This window comes from Rhinatrema bivittatum, chromosome 4 (assembly GCF_901001135.1).
Source record: "Rhinatrema bivittatum chromosome 4, aRhiBiv1.1, whole genome shotgun sequence".
Classification (NCBI taxonomy): domain Eukaryota; kingdom Metazoa; phylum Chordata; class Amphibia; order Gymnophiona; family Rhinatrematidae; genus Rhinatrema; species Rhinatrema bivittatum.
In genome coordinates, this window is record NC_042618.1 from 152935713 (window position 1) to 152951090 (window position 15378).

Sequence of the window (15378 nt, forward strand, 5' to 3'; positions counted from 1 at the left end):
TCAGGCCCTTTGTTTCATACTGCGCTTACCCATTTCCCCTTTTGCTTTTCACAAAATGGTACTGGACCTTTCTTAGGTATTTCTTCTTGTGATACTGACTATCATGCTATGTATCTAGAATTTGGTTCACAGCCTCTTTAGGATGTTTTCTGGCAATGTGGTATTTCTGTCTATCCTTTTCTTCCAATCCGATGGTGTGGTACTTGTGCTATGGTGATTTTAGCTGCTCCTGTGTTTATTTCTCCCCTTTCTATATTTTCACCCTCTGTCTTTTCAAAACGTGTACGTCGTTCTGCTTATCTTACTCCAACTGATGTACCTGATGAATTTAAACTGTTTAGTCGAACTGAACTATTTTTTGCTTCTTGGCAGACACCTGGTGTCCAAGCTGCTGCAAATGCCAAGTGGATTCAGACTATCCGTTATCAGTTTATGTAGTTTGTTAATTTAACTACTGCAAGTCTTAATGCTATCAATACTGAGCTTAGAGCAACTGCAATTACTGCTCAACAGAATTGTCTAGCCTTAGATTCTATTCTTGCTTCTAAGGGTGGAGTCTGTGTTATCATTGGAACTGCATGTTGTACCTATATTCCCACCGCAGCTTACGAACATAATATGTCATATGTTTTCCAACACCTTCATAATCTATCTCATGTTATGTATGCACAAGGTGGTATAAATCTGCTACTGACTCATGGCTTGACTCTATATTTTCATGGCTACCTTCAATTTCTTGGCTGTGTAAGTTACTATTTTCTGTATTTGCTATCTTTTTTATACTGATTTTTAGCTGTTGTTGTTTTCAATGTTCTTTTTCTCTTCTATCATATATTCGTACTCCTTCTACTCTGTTACAACTATCTACTTCTATCCCTGGTTCTCAGTATGAAACAGTTCTCCTTGCAGAGACTCACCCATTATGAACAGTGCAATAAGAATATGCATACTTTCTTCTTTAATGATTTTTTTTTAGTTCTCGCCTATCTTTATGCTAGTTATATTAGTATGTGATTTAATATTATGTGATGTGTAGTATACAGACTGTTTTCTATTAGGAACAAATCTTTCTCTTTAGACTATTAGTTTAAATATGGTATTTCTTCCTTATGCAATGTAATTTCTAGTTTAAGACTAAAGTTTTGATATTATTATTACACTTGCAGTTTAACTATAGAACTGGATGATTTTTATTGTAATTCAGTTTTAATGTTATTGTTTGATTAACTAGTGAATGCCTATGCTTATATGAGTATCACTTACACTCATTAGGAATCTAGAGGGACACACATAACTATGCTTTACACTTGATAAATACCAAGGTTAGTTGTTAGGACACACTTTTTAGGCTCCTTTGTTATGGCCCATCGTCGCGGACCTGTTGGTGTGCCAATCTTGCCATTGAAGGTGGCACAAGAGGGAAATGATATATGGCAGCGTAACATGAAGACTTTGGCTCAGGCCTTTGGCTTACTCAGCTTACCCCAGAATCCTTTGCTGTCTGACTTAACTGAAACTGCTGGCATACAATGAACTTTTAACTGACCTCAGATTCAAGAATTTGGAAGATATCTGGAATAGCTTTAGGCTCTGCAAAGCCTATAATTAAAGGTCATGAGGTTATCGATGGCAGATGGCTGAAACTTCATTATTTGCTTATCTGGCTCCAAGAGACTCTAACTGAAATCAAAGTTTCTCCCTGCCCCCTGAAGATGAAATGATTGATCTATTGACAGAGCAAAGAAGTTCAGAAGAAACAGGAGACATCAAAAGCAAAGTTAAAACAAAGGAACCTTAAGGTGGGTGGGGAGTTCTCAGGCTAAAAAAAAGGTTAGCTTATTCCACTGTCATATTTCGTAAGTGATCCTCGTCACAGGCATTTTCTGTGTATGAATTGAACCTATATAATACAGCTTTTACAAGATACTGGAAGAGACAGTAAAGCCCTGCCTATATTGAAGGTCTGGCGGTCTGTGTCTTCCAAGGATATACAATAATAAATTTATATTTGCTTCAACTAAATTCCTTGTGATATCCTTGTGAGTCCAGTAGCAGAGAAGCGGTTTACACAGTCAGGTAATATATATACAAATCCCATTTATAGGAAGATAAATTAAACTGGCGTAAACCTGCGAACAGATATGTTTTTTAAGTTAAGATATGCGAAAACAATGTTTTTGAAAGAACAGATTGAGAAAGCAGATAATAGATATCAGGAGATCTTTAGGATTACTCAGTTTTTGTTGGGAGGGAGTTGTCTCCCTCGTTTTGAAATTTCAGAGGTGATAAATGGGGATACTTTTGTGAGTTTCTGGTGTATGATTGGGTGGAAGTCGGGAGTTAAGGCTAAAGATGAAGGGGTGGGAAATGAGGTTGTGGAAAATTTGGAATTTAAAAAAGATAGGAGGGAATTGACAGAGTTTAGTAGGGTGGGTATCCTTGAATTGCAGAATGTTTTGCATAACTGTAAAGTCACAATGTGTGAGCTGAATCCCTGTCCTTCATTTTTGATTAGGTCTTTGCCAGACAATCTGCTACTTCGAATACAGTTGTTGGTAAATGTGTCCCTGGAGGAGAGCAATTTGCCAGAGGTTTTGAAAAAGTATGTGGTGACCCCAATTTTGAAACGGACTTCCTTGGATAAATGAATTTGTGCTAGTTATTGCCCTATCTCTAATTGCCCTTTTTTGGCTAAGGTTTTAGAGAAGGTAGTGTGTTTACAGTTGTCAGATTACCTGGAAGAGGTAAGGGGGTTGGACAGATGTGAGTCTGGGTTTAGAAAGGGTTACAGCACTGAGTCAGTGATAACTTCCATGCAAGACAAGGAACTGAAGTACAGGGACAGGGGAGTGTCAGTGGTTGTGATATTGTTGGATTTGTCAAGTGCCTTTGATTTGGTAGACCACGATTTGTTGTTGGAATGATGTAAACAAGTTAAAGCCGGATTTTAAAACCCTGGTGGGTGTAAATCCCGGGGTTTACGCGTGTGGCTGGGCCAATTTTCAAACCGGTCCAGCCACTCACGTAAGTGCCGGGCCTCAAAAGGGGGTGGAGTGGGGCGGCCCGGGACAGCGCCATTCCTCGCTGTTCCATCGTGCGCAAGTTATTTCAGGTCGGGCCCTGTAGAAACAGCTATCAAAATTTAAAAATAGGTTTTAGAGGGTGGGGAGGAGAGGGGAAGGGGAAGGGAGGTTAGGGTAGGGGGTAGGAAAGTTCCCTCCCAATCCACTCCTAAATTGGAGTGGACTGGGAGGGAACTGGGGAAGTCCCCCTTGCGCGCACCGCCGCTGCTTTTATAACATGCGTGCACACATTTTTTAAAAATCTACCCCTTAGGTTTTGGTGGTCAGGTTTGGGATTGGTTATCCTCTTTTTTGACAGGTAGATCATCCATTGTTCGTGCGTGTGTGTGTGTGTGTGTGTGTGTGTGGGGGGGGGGGGTGTCATATCAGAGGCTTACAGACTTGATTGCTGTTTAATCTTTTTTTGCAGCCATTAGATGCACTGATCCGAGAGAAGGGTTTTGAAAGTTTTATGCTGATGATGTACAGTTATTGTAATCTACACTCAAAGTCAGCTGCCTTGGCGCTGGTTCCATCTAGACAAGATATTTGAAAGTAAGTGTACAGGAAAAGGATGTTCTCAGCGGCCCAGAATTATGGAACTCGGCACCTTTGGAGGTGAGGGTGGATCAGAATTATCTGAATTTTAGGAAAAAGGTAAAGGCCTGGCTGTTTCCACTGGAGCTTGACTACATAGATTGTAATGCCAGTACTTATTTTGGGGTTTTTTAAGGTATTGCATTTCTTTTATGTTCTTATTTTGGCTAAGTGTATGTATTTTATTGTGTTTTAATTGTAAACTGCTCTGGCCAGATCTGGTATTTGATGTGCGGTATATAAGAAATGAGAAATAAATAAAATAAATAAATAGTCTGTTATACTCTCGTTAGTAAATAAAAAAAATTTCCAAACAGGCATCATGTTGAATCATATGAAGCATGATATACCATGGACAGCTAAAGTATAAATAAGAAAAATCCATAAATACTAAACAAAGACCACCTAGATAGAAATCCAGAAAATGAAGCACTAGATCAGTGCTTCTTGATTAATATGCCTGGGAAAGTCCTTCCTGTGCAGTGGTGGTGGAAGCACCAACATGATCCTCTTTCCCTGCTTACTACTCAGCTCTTTCTTCCCCACCTGCTGCCTGGAGTACAGGGCTCTTTTCTGATGTGCTGTATCTGCTCCAGCTGAGAGAGAAGGAGAAGCTCACAAGCTCCAATTTGGGGAGAATGACTTATGGGGAGGGAAAAAGGATGGTGAAAATTGGTGGACAGAGACAGGACACTGATATGATGTTAGGCCCTACTCTTCCTTTTGGGCTGGCAATGACAAACTGGACCATACCAAGTTGGGGGGGGGGGGCAGGTATAGAACAGAGTTTACCAAGGATCATGCAGGTGGGTGTAATGAAAGCTTTCCAGGGGTTGTGGGGATGGGGAGAGAAGGAAGCTTTATGAAAATCAGGAGAAGGGAGACCAAACACAGGATGGGAAAGGAGGGATAGATAGAGGATCTAGGATACAGGGAGAGAGAGAGGACCATGTATAAGGAAGAAGGAGGGGAAGAGAACAGGACAAGGGAAAAGTATGTGGGAGGGAAGACCAGGAACTGAAAGAGATAATAGTGGATAATGGGGAAAGAAAGGGAAAGAGGGCCCAGGATGGAGACAGAAAGGACCAGGAATTAGGTGGACAGAGGGAGAAAAGGAAAGAGGGAGAAAACCCTGCATTTGAGGGTGGGGAAGGAATCCTGAGAGATAATGGAGGACAGAGAGGAGGAATGGGAAAAGGACAGCAGGCAGGAAGAGAAGACAAGGAAGAAAAGAGAATTAAGGGACAAGAGCAAAAAGACTGAAGGAAGAGAAAGTATTAAAATAGTCACTTTGAAGGAAAGAGAAAACAAGGAACAGAATGTACTGAAAAAGAAAAAGGAAGGAGGGCACAGGAGAGAGGGATAACAAAACACTGAACAGAGAATGAGAAATAAAAACATGCAGAGCCAGAAAAGCAAGCCAGAGACACAAAGGATGGAAGCTTTTATTGCCTGATAGAAAATATTAATAACTCAATGTAAAATATCCTGGGACCCAGATTAAAGTCTCTTTTCTTTAAGTTTTGTTACTATAAGATATTGTGAGGCCCAATATAAAAGCCTCAGGTTTGGTGGGTATGTCTTGCATAGAAGAGGATTAATTTTGCACCACAAAAAAAAAAAAAAATCAAATTAGCCAACAAAATCCAGTTATTCCCAACATGTAAATTCTACGTGAGACATAAATTCACAGATTGTGCTTTTAGATATGTTTTGAGAGAAGATTACTATAATCTTCCATGGAGACAGTCCATCAGACTCCCCCCCTCTCTCATCAAAATACTAGCATCTTAGGATCAAATGTCCCAGAATCATCTACCAGAAATCTGAAACTTTATTCTTCTTTGCATCGTCCCACTAGCAGGAGAACAGCACATCTTACAGGTGTCTATGCCCTCTGCCGGCCTCAATCTGATGTCTGAATGTGTGGGACCCTATAATCTCAGTATTCACATGTTCAAATGTCTGACTGGAGTCAGCAGAATGAGGCACACATAGGTAAAAAAAAAAAAAAAATGCTGCTCTCCTCCTGCAGCTGGGGGGTGGAGGATGTGAGAATCATGCAAATTTTGGTTCTGTGTGCCACTTGAAAGTGTGCCATAAAATAAAAACCCTGCCCTAAAATATGTTCCTGCTAACACAGCTCTCTGCATTGCCCTGTAATAGTTAACTGCTTCATTTAAATGTGATTTGCATGCATCCGTGCTAAGCATACCGTGGGATTTTAGTGTGGGTTATTTCAGCGCTAGAAGCCATATTACATACATGAGTAAGGTTAGTGCTGAAACATCTGTGCTAAAACCGGAGTAAAAACCAGCAGTAGGCTCAGCTCGGATTATTATATTGGCCCCATAGAAAAGTAAGTTGATATTTAACAATTTAATTAGTATTGCTGCTGTAATCTTCTTATGCTAAAAGCACCTCTCAGCAGGCTCCCCTTTGCCTGTGGAAAAAAAAAATAATAAAAGAGGGGAATAAAAAGGATGGAACTGAGTAAAATAGCATCATAATGTTCTGGAACTACCTGCTGCACACGGCCATGCTCCTCCCATGGTTTGCAAATGATCTGCTGGGAGCAGAGTTAAATGGGCTGCAACTTCAAAATTAAAAATCTTAAAAGAATAATAAAAATCACTCCAGTTCTTTTTAAGCCATGGAGGAACCCATATGCAGTGCAGGGATGCTTTAAAGCAGTAGCATGAGGACTTTTTTTTTGACAATTTCCTTTGCTAGTTAATGTTTTTGTTTCTTTGAAGATCTTTCTTTTCTGTTCTAATTTATATTCAATTCCTGATCACATATTGGAGTTTGAAGTACTTGAAAACTCTTCCTATTTCATCATATGAACAAAGAACAGGCTATGAAAAGAAATTTTTAAAATTGGGGCTTTGGCCATAAAACACTTTATTCCATAAAAACTATAAAAATATAACTACTATTGAAACCAAAGGAGCAACCACGACACCAAATGATGTTGATGTTTTGAAAAATCCAGCTGCTACTACAGCTGCTTATTCATGCTCAAAATTCAAGGCTGTCAGGTGAAAGGATCCCTTCTCACATAATTTAGACATTTTCTTATGTTCACTGAATGCAATGAAGATGGAAAGTGAGCTGTGGCAGGTTCCTTACCTGTTTTAAAAACTGTAAAGCATTGAAAAGTTCACTGCAGCCATATAAAACGTGTTTGCCTTGTTTGGTCTGAAAAACAAAAAATATATATATGGTCAGGTCAGATATGACAGCAAGACAACGAATTTCACAGTGCAGCATAGCATATGTGGATGAACATTCCTTGAGGACAATATTGCTTATCCCTCTTCCATTTGTTAGTTGTTATGAAATTTAAGCATTAGAAATGTGCTGGCAGGGTATCCATCTTAAAAGTAGCTCCATATATGTTTCCAAAATGATATAACTGGAAAATATGCTTAATCAAGTTATTATTAAGTCACTGGTGATTATTTTTCATGACTAAAATGATATTGCTACGCCGAGAGAAGCTTATTTTGTTTAGTGCTTCAGACAAGTCAAAGGAGGGAATGAATTCAGTTGAATGCTTGACAATAATACAATGAATTAAAGGCAGAAATAATTAAATCAGTTTTTTAGACTTTTTTTAAAAATGAAAATATCAATCAACTGTAATCCACTCAGTCTCCTCATTTTAATTTCTAAATGTGTTCTCTTGCTCATCTCTTTCCTATAGAACGTTGGGACTTGTGTTTGTGATTTACCATGTTGCTATGGGGTTGACATGAAGTGATTCCAGTTAATCCATACAATTCAACTGCATTATAAAATGTTACATTCAATAATATACTGCTTCCTTTTTTAGGGTTGACAATCAGCGCCAATTATGTAGAGTTAACTTCAGTAATTACTACTGGGTCAATGTTTCTACAGCTTTCACATACCAAACAAATTTGATATTGCCTGCTACACTTTTTAACTGGCAGCTCTGTGTATGTGAGAACATCAAAAGTCTATACAACCTTGAACATTTTTCACATTTTGTTGTGTCAGTCTTGTACACATTTAAAGGGTTTTTTCCCCCCAGTCATCAAAATACCATGATCCTCAGTTTTCAGGGTCAAAAATGTTTTATTGGGGGCCAGAGCCTATACATATCCAAACACGAAACTGAAATCCAACAACTGGATAAGTCTCCCCCCTCTTCCACTCACGTCGATATTTCGTGGAAGCACCTTTGGAGGCAAATATAGCTGTGAATCATCTCCATCAACTTTGCACACCTAGATTTGTCAATATTAGACAAATCTTTTTTTCAAAACTGTTCAAGCTCTTGTCACGTTCCTTGGGGAGTGTTGATGGATAGCAATCTTCAGGTCTAAGGATATGGATGAATAAGGTTTTATGTATAAAGTCAGTAGAAAATTCAGAGGGCAGTTTCAGTGGGGTGGATGGGATAGAGAATAAGCAGACATGAGCAGGAGAGAGCGTGCAGGTACAAGCCAGGAGTTAAGAGAGTTTGGAGGCTATTTAATTACATTTTTGAGACACCTTTACAGTCAGAAGCTCCAGGCAACATATACATATTTAAAAAAATTAAAACATTTAACACATTATTCAAACATCATAAGAGAGATGAAGAACAAATCGGGGAATAACTCCTCTAAAAATACCATTAAAAAATTTTAAAACAAGAGAATCCTTAAGTATACTATTAAGCACCATATTATTTTGCAATTATACAGTGCCCTATAAAAGTCTTCATGTCCTTGTACATTTTTCATATTCTGTCTATAAAATAAAATAAAAAATAGGAGTTTAATATATCTACATAGCATACTGTACGTATTCATCATGAAAGGACAATTCTAGAAATATTCCATAGGTAAGAATAAAAATAAAAAGTCTTGATCGCATAAGTCTTCATACCCTTTGTCATAGTTTACCCAAATTAGCTCTGGTTCAAAATATTGCCTTACCAAGTCCACTTGTGTCCAATCACAGGTGCTGAGCTGCTTGGAATTCTCCTAAACAAAGAATCAAGCTGTTTCTGTTGTATAAAGTGAATCTGAAGCAAAGGTCAAAACATGCCGAAGAAGGTGCTGCCAAAGATCTCTGGGATAATATAATTCAAAGATATAGACTGGGGGAAGGCTTATAAGAAAAATTAAATGTTTCAATATTCATTTGGCACTATGAGGTCCATCACTGTAATCTGGAGATAGTTTGGCACCACCAAGACACTGGTACAATCAGGCCATCCCTCTAAAGTCAGTAGCTGCGTGTTAAGGAAACTGATGCGGAAGATCACTGTGAGGTCTAAGATTACTTTAAAAGAACTACAGAGGTCTCTGGCTGATACTGGGGAAAATGGTGACTCTTTCACCAATTTTAAGATTATTCGCAAACATGACTGAGGAAAAGCCAAATGATCTGCAGGATAACTTTTGTAAAGAAAAACTTCGGGGACAATGTGGTCTGATGAGACTAAAGTGGAACTTTTTGTGTGGCATAAAACAAACACAGCACATCACCCTGCTAACATTACCCCTTTAGTAAAGCATGGTGGCAGCAACATTATATTGTGGGGATGCTTTGCAGCAGTGGGAACATGGAGGCTTGAGAAGACTGAGAGAAAGATGGATGGAGCAAAGTATATGCAGATCCTGGAGAAAAACCTGTACCAGTCTATCATAGACCTGGGACTAGAGACAAATTTCACCTTTCAGCAGAACAATGATCCAAAGCACAAGGCAAAAGCAACAATGGAGTGGTTCAGAAAGAAGAAAGTAAATGTCCTTGAGTGCCTCAGTCAAAGCCCAGAACTGACTCCAATAGAAAATCTCTGGAAAGATTTGAAAACTGCAATTTGCAGATGATCCACAGCCAACTCAAAAAATGTTGTGCTCTTCTGCCAAGAAGAATGGACAAAATTGCTCCATCCTGTTGTGCAAAGTTGGCAGACACTTATCCTAAATGACTCATGACTTTTATTGATGCAAAAAGGGTTTCCACCAAGTATTGAATCAAGGGATGTGAAGACTTATGCAATCAATACTGTGGGTTTTTTTTTTATTCTTAATTACTTTTGAACTATTTCTATATTTACTCTTTCATGATGAAAGTAAATGTTGTGTAGATCAGCAAAACAAACTTTTACAACTACTGTAAATCCCTAAGATCAGTAAATAGCTATACAACAAAACTATAATAACCTATGCCACTTATCTAACCGATTTTAAATGCTTCAGTAAAAAGCCATGTTTTGCAGCTTTTCCTGAAAGCCAAGTAATTATGAATAGTTCATATTTGTTTAAATACAATGTTCCATAAGGGAGGCTTAAAACAAGAAAAGGCGCTCTCTCGTTTCCCTATATTTCGCATTCAAAATAGAGGGAGTGCAAAGGGTTATGTCTTGAGGCGAACATAACTCTCTATTTGGAACATACAATTTGAGTTGATCCATCAGAAAAATAGGCCCCCTCCATGAAGAGAGAATTTAAAGTCAGCATACACTAAGTACCTTAAAATTTGTTCTAAAAATTATAGGGAGCCAATGAAGGCAGACAAGAATGGGAGAAACACATTCATTAAGACAAAGCCCTATCAAAATCCTGACGCCTGTAATCTCTTAAATTTCTTATTCAGTCCCATGAATAAAGCATTACAATAATTAAGCTGGCTAATCATTATGGTATGAAGAATGATTGCAAGATTGTCCCTAGATAAGCACAAAGATTTCCAGTAAGCCAAAGTTGAAAAATAAGATTCTGTAACGTTGTTAATGTGGGGCTGAATGGTAATTTCAGAGCACAGAATGACATTGCTTCTGATTTTACTGCTAAAACATGATCCTCCAACATCACTGATGGAATGCAAACGTTCATGATAGGGTTTTTTTTCACCTATAAAAGGACTGTAGATGAGAGAGGAGGGATAAACTATAAAATTAGATTATGGGTGTGATTTAGGCACATTTGAAAGCTAAGGGGCCAGAAAATAATGAAGAGATGTCTAGTTGTTGGGTCGAGGAGGTAGTGGTTAGAAACAGGACTTGCTGTGCTTTAGTTCCTGGTTATCTCTGCTGTAGTTTCCATGTCCAATTCCTGTGGGCCTGTTCAATCCTAGTTCTGTCCTGTCCAGTCCCAGTTCCAGGCCTTCTCTCCTGTTGCAGCCCATGTCTGTCTTGATCTCCTGCAGGATTCCCAGTCCTCATCTCCAGCTCTAGCCCTGCCTTCAGTACCAGCCATGCCACCAAGTACCATGCCAGGAATGTCCTGTAGGCTCAACCCAAGGGGGCAGGGCTGGCCAGTCGGAAGACTTGACCAGCTCAGCCTTGAAGCCCTGACCTTATCCTGCCTGCCTAAGATACTAGCAGTTAGATTATTCTGGCAGGCTTGCGAGTACAGTAATAACTAGAAGTTTATTGAAAAAATTGATGCTCATATAACTGAATCTGTCTGGCAAGCTATGCCAGGGGACCCAGGAGGCTGGATATTTGAGCAATGTCCAGGCTAGTATTGGTAGTTATTTAGATTATTATAATGCTTTTTGGTCAGACATGGCCAGGGAGGGGTGCTGGGTGTGAACTGTGGGATTTTATATGGCCATCTACCCAATAGGGTACAGTACAAATGAGGAAGATAACAAAAACTGTTGCAGATAGAGAGGGAGAGATATCTTACAAATGATTACACTCTATGGCCCACAGCTGGGATATATCTTTAGTAGTGTAGACAGGAATAACTAGGCAGACTGGATGGGATAAGCAGGTCTTTTTTTTTAATTTTATGCTATGCTATATCCATCCTGCAGGTAGCTCTATGTATTTTTCCAGACTACTATAGAAAGCAGAGTTCCTTACCTGTAACAGGTGTTCTCCGAGGACAGCAGGATATTAGTCCTGACATATGGGGGACATCATCAAATGGAGCCCCGATGCAGAAAACCTATGTCAAAGTTTCTAGAACTTTGACTAGGCACACTGAGCATGTCCAGCATGCCCTATACCATGCGTCCAATCTCGTAACCTAGAATTAAAATAAAAAATAGGAGAAACCCAACTCTGCAGGGTGGTGGGTGGGTTTCATGAGGATTACCATCCTGCTGTTCTTGGAGAACACCTGTTACAGGTAAGCAACTCTGCTTTTTCCGAGGACAAGCAGGATGGTACTCCTCAGACATGGATGAATCCCTAGATACAGGCTGCTCTCCCAACACAAAAAGGGACCAATACACCCAACCAGATGCCAACGGGCACAACACTGCTGTTGGTAACAAAGGGAGAGACAGCCTGAACCGAAACAATAGGCACAAGGTGGGGAGAGTTGGGTTCTACACCTCAAACAGGTTCTGAAGGACAGACTGGCTGAACCGACTGTTGTGTCAGCCATCCCTATCCAAATAACAGTAAGATGTGAATGTGTGGAAAGAGCTCCATATTGCAACTTTGCAGATCTCCTCCACTAGAACTGCTTGCAAGAGGGCCGCCGATGCTGCCATGGCTCTGACAGAATGAGCCTTGACATGACCCCCCAAAGATGCATTCTCACCTGGGCATAACAGAAGGAGATGCAATCTGCTAGCCAATTGGATAGTGTCTGGCAATGGCACAGCTCAACCTATTGCTATCAAAAGAAATAAAAAGTTGTGTGGACTGTCTATGAGCTTCTGTCTGCTCCAGGTAGAAGGCTAAGGGGCTCGCTTGCAGTTCAAACTATGCAGTGCTGGTTTCTCTTGGCGTGAATAGGGCCTGGGAAAGAATGCTGGCAGGACGATAGACTGGTTAAGATGGAAATCCGTTACAATCTTAGGCAAGAACTTAGCTTGCGTACGCAAGACCACTCTTTCATGATAAAACTTAGTGAAAGGTGGATAAATCACTAAGGCCTGGAGCTTGTTAACCCTGCGCGCTGAGGTGATCGCCATCAAAAATATGACCTTCCAATTCATTGTACTTCAGGTCACAAATGTGCAGAGGCTCAAAAGGAGCTTTTATCAGCTGAGCTAATACCGCATTGAGGTCCTAAGACACAGTGGGAGGCCTTAGGGGACACTTCAATTGTAGCATGAATCATTCAACTATGGGCTGTACAGAAATGGGCGTACCATCTACATCTTGGTGAAATGCACCAATTGCACTGAGATAAACGCTAACGGCGGTGGTCTTTAAGCCAGCTTCCGATAGGTGTAGAAGGTAATCAAGCAGTTTTTGTGTCGGGCAGGAGAACAGATCTAGGGCCTTCTACTCACACCACATAGAAAACCTCTTCCACTTCAGTCCATAGGACTTTCTAGTAGAATGCTTTCTAGAAGCCACCAGGACTCGAGACATATCCCCTGAAACATCAAGCAGCTGCAAGACTAACCTCTCAACATCCAGGCTGTGAGTAACAGGGCCTGGAGGTTGGGATGCTGCAACCTGCCTTGATCTTACATGATGAGATCTGGGAAGTCCCTAGACTGATTGGTCTCCGGATGGACAACTTCTGGAGGAATGGAAACCAGACCTGTCTCGGCCAATGAGGGGCTTTGAGGATCATGATCCTCTTGTGCTCGTGAAGCTTCAAGAGAGTTTTTGCCACTAAGGAAATTGGAAGATACACTTACAGAAGACCCTTGCCCCAAGTGCGGGCAAGGGTGCCCGAGGCTGGTTTGCCATCTGACCTGTACAGGGAGCAGAACAGAGGGAACTTTCTGTTGCAAGGGACACAAACAGCTCTACATCTAGGCTCCCCCCAGAGGCGGAATATCTGATTTGCTACTCCCCCCCTGAGCACAATTCCATGTGACAGGGCCCACGATTAGATCTAGACTGCTTCCTGATACAGGAGGTATGACCCCGTGCCTCCCTGCTTGTTGACATACCACAAGGCTACCTGGTTGTCAGTTTGGATCAGAATATCTTTGTTGAGATGATCTCTGAAAGCCCATAGTGTGTACCTGATCGCCGAAAGCTCCAGGAAGTTGATTTGACAAGAGAGTTCCTGAGTGGACTAGAGACCCTGAATGCTTACTCCATCTACATGTGCTCTCCCCCAGCGTGGATGCATCCGTGATTAGGACAATTTGGGTAGGGAGACTTTGAAAAGAAATCCCCCATTCCAGATTTGAAAGTGTTTGCCACAAGGACAATGAGTCTCTGAGAGATGGGATGACAGATGCAATTCTGGAGGCTCTGAGTGGCCTGGTGCCACTGGGACCTCAGGGTCCATTGGGCTCTGTGCATGTGTAAATGTGCAAAGGGAGTGACATGGACGGTTGTGGTCATATGGCCCTACAGTCTGAACATATGCCAGGCTGACACCTGCCGGCTCTGTTTGACCTTTGCTGCATTGCTTGTCAAGGTGACGGCCCTCTGGCAAGGGAGGAAGGCCTTGGCTTGACCTGTGTCTAGCAGGGCTCCTATGAAGTCCAATTGAAGTGACAGGCTGCGATGGGACTTTGGGTAGTTTAGAATGAACTCTAGTGACTCCAACCCTGGATGGTCAAGGGCATGGACCTTGTGGCCCCTGCCTGACATGTGCTCTTGACAAGTCAATCGTCCAGATACGAGAAAGCATGCAATCCCAGCCTGCGGCGTGTGCCACTACCATGGCCAGGCATTTTGTGAAGACTGTGGGGCTGATGTGAGCCCGAATGGCAACACCCAGTACTGGAAGTGCTGTTTCCAACCATTAATCAGATATATTTCCAGTGACCAGGGAAGATCTTGATATGGGTGTATGCATCCTTTAGGTCAAGGGAGCATAGCTAGTTCCCTTTTGCAAAAGGAGGATCAAGGAACCCATCTTTTCTTTTCTTTAGAAACTTGTTCAAGGCCCTCAGATCTAGGATGGGACGGAGTCCTCCTGTTTTCTTTGAAATAAGGAAGTACCTGGAGTAGAATCCCTGCCTTCTTTGCCCTGGTGGTACGGACTTGACTACTCTGACCATTAAGAGGGAGGAGAGCTCTGCAGGTAGTAGTCCTGATGCGCTACCGGCCCCCAAAGTGGGCATGGAGGACAATATGGCAGGACAGCCAATAGATTCAATTGATACTCTTGATGGACAATGGGCAGAAACCACTGGTCCAAGGTTATACTGGCCATTGGTTTGCAAAGAACCGCAGCCTGCCCCCAATCAGAAGGTCCAACATCCCGGGTATGGGCAACTGGCATACGCTCCCTATGACCCAGTCAAAACCGCGTCCCCGGAGTTGACTGAGGAGCCGGCTGGGTGCTCTCTGCTGCCTAGGACGGCTGTGGGAGCACTGATGGTGTTAATGGGAGTAAGGGGGCGGAGGATAGTACTTCCTTTGGTGAAAGAAAGATTTCCTTGGTCCCTATCTCGCCAGCCTCCTAGAAGAGGAGGATGGGTCTGGAATACTGGCGGAGACTTGTTGGAGGGTTTCATGGTGGTCCTGAAGTTGGGCTACAGCATCCCTCACCCTATCTCTGAAGAGATTCTCCTCAATACAGAGCACATCAGCGAGTCATTCCTGTACCTCTGGTCGGAGATCTGAGGCCCACAGCCATGCCATTCTGCAGGCGCCTATTCCTGCTGCAGAGACTCTCGATGCCACCTTGAAAACAATTTACGTCGCACGGATCTCATGCTTTCCAAACTCCAGGCCCTTATACACACCAGTGACATGAGGGTGTCCTGTTGCTGTTGAGGCAGCTGCTTGGCCACCTCCTGAACCTGCTTCCAGATGTTCCACAAGTACTGGCTCATGTAGAACTAGTAGGCAGCAATGTGAGCAATG

General features: G+C 41.7%; 1 protein-coding gene across 8 annotated transcripts in view; it reads right to left on the reverse strand.

Annotated features, from left to right (window-relative positions):
- SCFD1 (sec1 family domain containing 1) overlaps positions 1 to 15378 on the reverse strand; it is a 417399-nt gene that overhangs the window by 14165 nt on the left and 387856 nt on the right. For all 8 annotated transcript variants that reach the window (XM_029599000.1, XM_029598999.1, XM_029599003.1 and 5 more), the window contains one exon: positions 6792 to 6860. In XM_029599000.1, the coding sequence (XP_029454860.1) occupies positions 6792 to 6860 (69 nt within the window). The remainder of the gene's footprint in view (positions 1 to 6791; positions 6861 to 15378) is intronic.